Source organism: Sus scrofa, chromosome 2, assembly GCF_054392235.1.
Source record: "Sus scrofa isolate SSC_HxYL_T2T_F1_AM1 chromosome 2, Sscrofa_HxYL_maternal_Yorkshire_Landrace_v2.0, whole genome shotgun sequence".
In the NCBI taxonomy this organism is placed as follows: Eukaryota; Metazoa; Chordata; class Mammalia; order Artiodactyla; family Suidae; genus Sus; species Sus scrofa.
In genome coordinates, this window is record NC_139384.1 from 70,816,924 (window position 1) to 70,819,951 (window position 3,028).

General features: G+C 42.2%; 1 protein-coding gene across 1 annotated transcript; it reads right to left on the reverse strand.

The window, feature by feature from the left end:
- Positions 1-464: 464 nt before the first annotated feature.
- On the reverse strand, positions 465-1,400 carry LOC102165457 (olfactory receptor 1f45-like). The gene has a single exon (XM_005661221.2). It carries the CDS (start codon positions 1,398-1,400, stop codon positions 465-467), a length of 936 nt encoding a protein of 311 aa, XP_005661278.1.
- Positions 1,401-3,028: the final 1,628 nt, after the last annotated feature.

The window sequence follows — 3,028 nt, forward strand, 5'->3', positions numbered from 1 at the left end:
TTGAAGATTAATCCCTTGTGGGTCCCTTCATTTGCAAAGATGTTCTCCCATTCTGTTGGTTATTTCTTCATTTTTTAAGGTGCAAGCTTGCAACAAGTAGTAAATATACCGTAATTATCTAAGGCACAGTATAATAAATATACACAACAATACTGTATTGCAATCATCAAACTTGCTAAAAGACTAAAACTAAATTATCTCCCAACCAGTAAGATAGAAAGGAAAATTACGTAATGTGATAGAGCAGTTACAGTAGAGATTATCTTACAATATGTAAATTATCAAATTAACACTTGTACACCTTAAATTTACACAGTAGTATATGTCAAATATGTTCAATTAAATAAAATGTACATGAATAAAAAAATTTGTTTCCACTTTCAAAAAAAAAGAGGGAACCACCATAAATTCTAAAATTGGAAGGCATTTGTGGATTTCAAAAGCAATTGAATCTAAAAAAGTGTTCAAAGAGACTTAGCAAAGTGACCCCACCTGATAAATTTCCTGAGGGCTCCCTTCAGATCTTGGTTTCTCAGGCTGTAGATGAAGGGATTCAGCACTGAGGTGACCATGGTGTATATCACTGTGGCTGCCATGTCCCTTTGAGGAGTGTGTGTGGATGCAGGGTTGAAGTAGACTCCAATAATAGTCCCATAGAAGAGAGACACCACACAAAGATGAGAGCCACAGGTGGAGAATGCTTTCCACCTACCCCGGGCAGAGGGCACCTTCCACACAGCCACAGCAATAGGTGTGTAGGAGGCCATGATGCACACAAAAGGGATGAGAACCCCTGAACCCCCAAGGACCAACACCAGTATCTTATTGACTTGTGTGTCAGAGCAGGAGAGATTGATCAAGGCATTGATGTCACAGAAAAAGTGTGGGATCCTATTAGAGCAAAAAGACAAGCGGGTCATCAGGATAGTGTGGACCATGGAGATGAGGTTGGCTGAGATCCAGGGTATCACCACCAGCAAGGCACATCGAAGAATGCTCATGATTGTCATGTAGTGCAGTGGGCAGCAGATGGCCAGGTAGCGGTCGTAAGCCATGGCCGAGAGAAGAAAGCTGTCGGCTGCCCCAAAGGCAACAAAGAAATACATCTGGGCCAGGCAAGCCGAGAAGGAGATGGTGCTGAGCCCACACAGGTGGTTCACAAGCACCTTAGGGATGGTGGTGGATGTAAAGCAGATGTCAAGAAGGGACAGGTTGCTGAGGAAGAAGTACATAGGGCTGTGAAGGTGAGGGTCTGAGACGATGGCCAGGATGGTGAGCAGATTCCCCATGCACCCAATCAGATACAGACTGAAGGACAAAGTGAAGAACATCTGCCTCTGCAGCGGCTGCTCTGAGAGTCCAAGGAGGATGAATTCAGAGACTTGGGTCTGATTGTCCATGTCCAGGCAGCTCTAAAGCCAGAAACAGGGGCATCAACAGTGGGAAGGAAACAGAGCCCCTCATTGCTGTGTCAAACCTATCCTTGAGGAGGCATCTCACTTAAAACACTCTGAGCCTCAGTTTCCTCATCTGTTACATGGGATGAATAATTCCATCTTCTTAGGATAGTTGAAAGGATTAAGTGATAAAAATATGTATTAGGGGACTAAAGCCATACCCGGCATGTTATATGGACAAATATTTTTATTTGCGGCAACTCTTAGTGATGCTGTTAAAATGAAGCATGATATGTTAATTAGCTTGATCGTGGCAGTTATTTCACAGTATTTACGCATATCAAAACATGAAGTTGTACATCTTAATTACATATAATTTTTGTTGATCAGTGATACCTCAAGGAAGATAGGAATAAAAGAAATAAAACCAAAACACACAGCCTAAATATTCCCGGGATTAGCTTTCTAAAATGAAAAGAAATAATAAAGAATGATTCAGGATATCAATTATGAAGCCAGAAATCCTGGATTTAAATTCCAGCTCTGCCACCTACTAGCTGTGTGACATTAGGCAAGGTACTTAACCTCTCTCTTCTTTAGTTTACTCATCTGTAAAATGAGGGTAATATTACCTGCTCTATAGAGTTGTTGTAAAGATGAGACTAATTAATATGTAAAATGTTGAACCTGATGTATTTTTCTGTGTTAACATCTCTTGTTGGTTGAGAACAAGGACTCTGTGGAGGGGTAGAAATCTACAGTTAACGATTACTAATCTAGATTAAAACCCTCTGAAGTTCTCCTCCCCCATTGTACCTGCACAAATAGATTAACTTTGTTCTGGACAATGACATTTATTCCATGCGATCCTCCTTTGAGCTAACTGCTTGAAACATATCATCCCATTTAACACCAACAACACCAGGAGTAGACAGTTGAGGCTCCAAATTTATTCCTGCATGGAATAGGAATACTGCATGGAACTAGGATCCAGTACAGCCTCAGGTCTGGCCTACATAAACTGTCTTGACCAGCTCACAGTACCACCACCCACCTATGAGGCTCTGATGCCAGGCACCTCAACTCCTTGTAGATGAAACCGAACAGATGATCCCCTAAACTCTGAGGGGAGGCTTCAGGAGGGTGTGCTTATCTTCTGCTGCAGCTTATCTTACTGATTCACTTACTTGACTATACTTCCCTCAGATTCCAGGACCTCTCAGCCCCCCATGTCCTATCTTGAGGTTTGGGGCTCCTGCAGCCTCAGCTTTGTCTTGCAGCTGTGGAGGAGAAGCTTGCTTTCTCAGGGCACACACAGCAGAGCCATACCAGGAGGTTTATACCTGACTCTCTGGCCTCTGGATTTATCCCTGGAGAACCTTGATAGAGAAAATACAATTAGCTCATCCTCCCTAGTGGAGCCTTTGAGTCTAGGAGCCCTGTAGGAAAGAGTTTTTGTCCCAAGAGCATTGGTTTTCTTCAGATCTTTCTTTCTTGGTTGACAGAGGGATAACATAGGGTACTCAATTATTCCCATACAGAAGCTTAAGGTTATTCCTGTAAACAGTTTCAATATATTAAGTATTCTAAATGTGACTGGAGCTTTGTGGAGCAGGCAACATCTTGTAATT

Bases quoted from the DNA above. Each gene is read 5' to 3' on its own strand.
- LOC102165457 (XM_005661221.2), bottom strand. From the start codon at position 1,400: ATGGACAATCAGACCCAAGTCTCTGAATTCATCCTCCTTGGACTCTCA.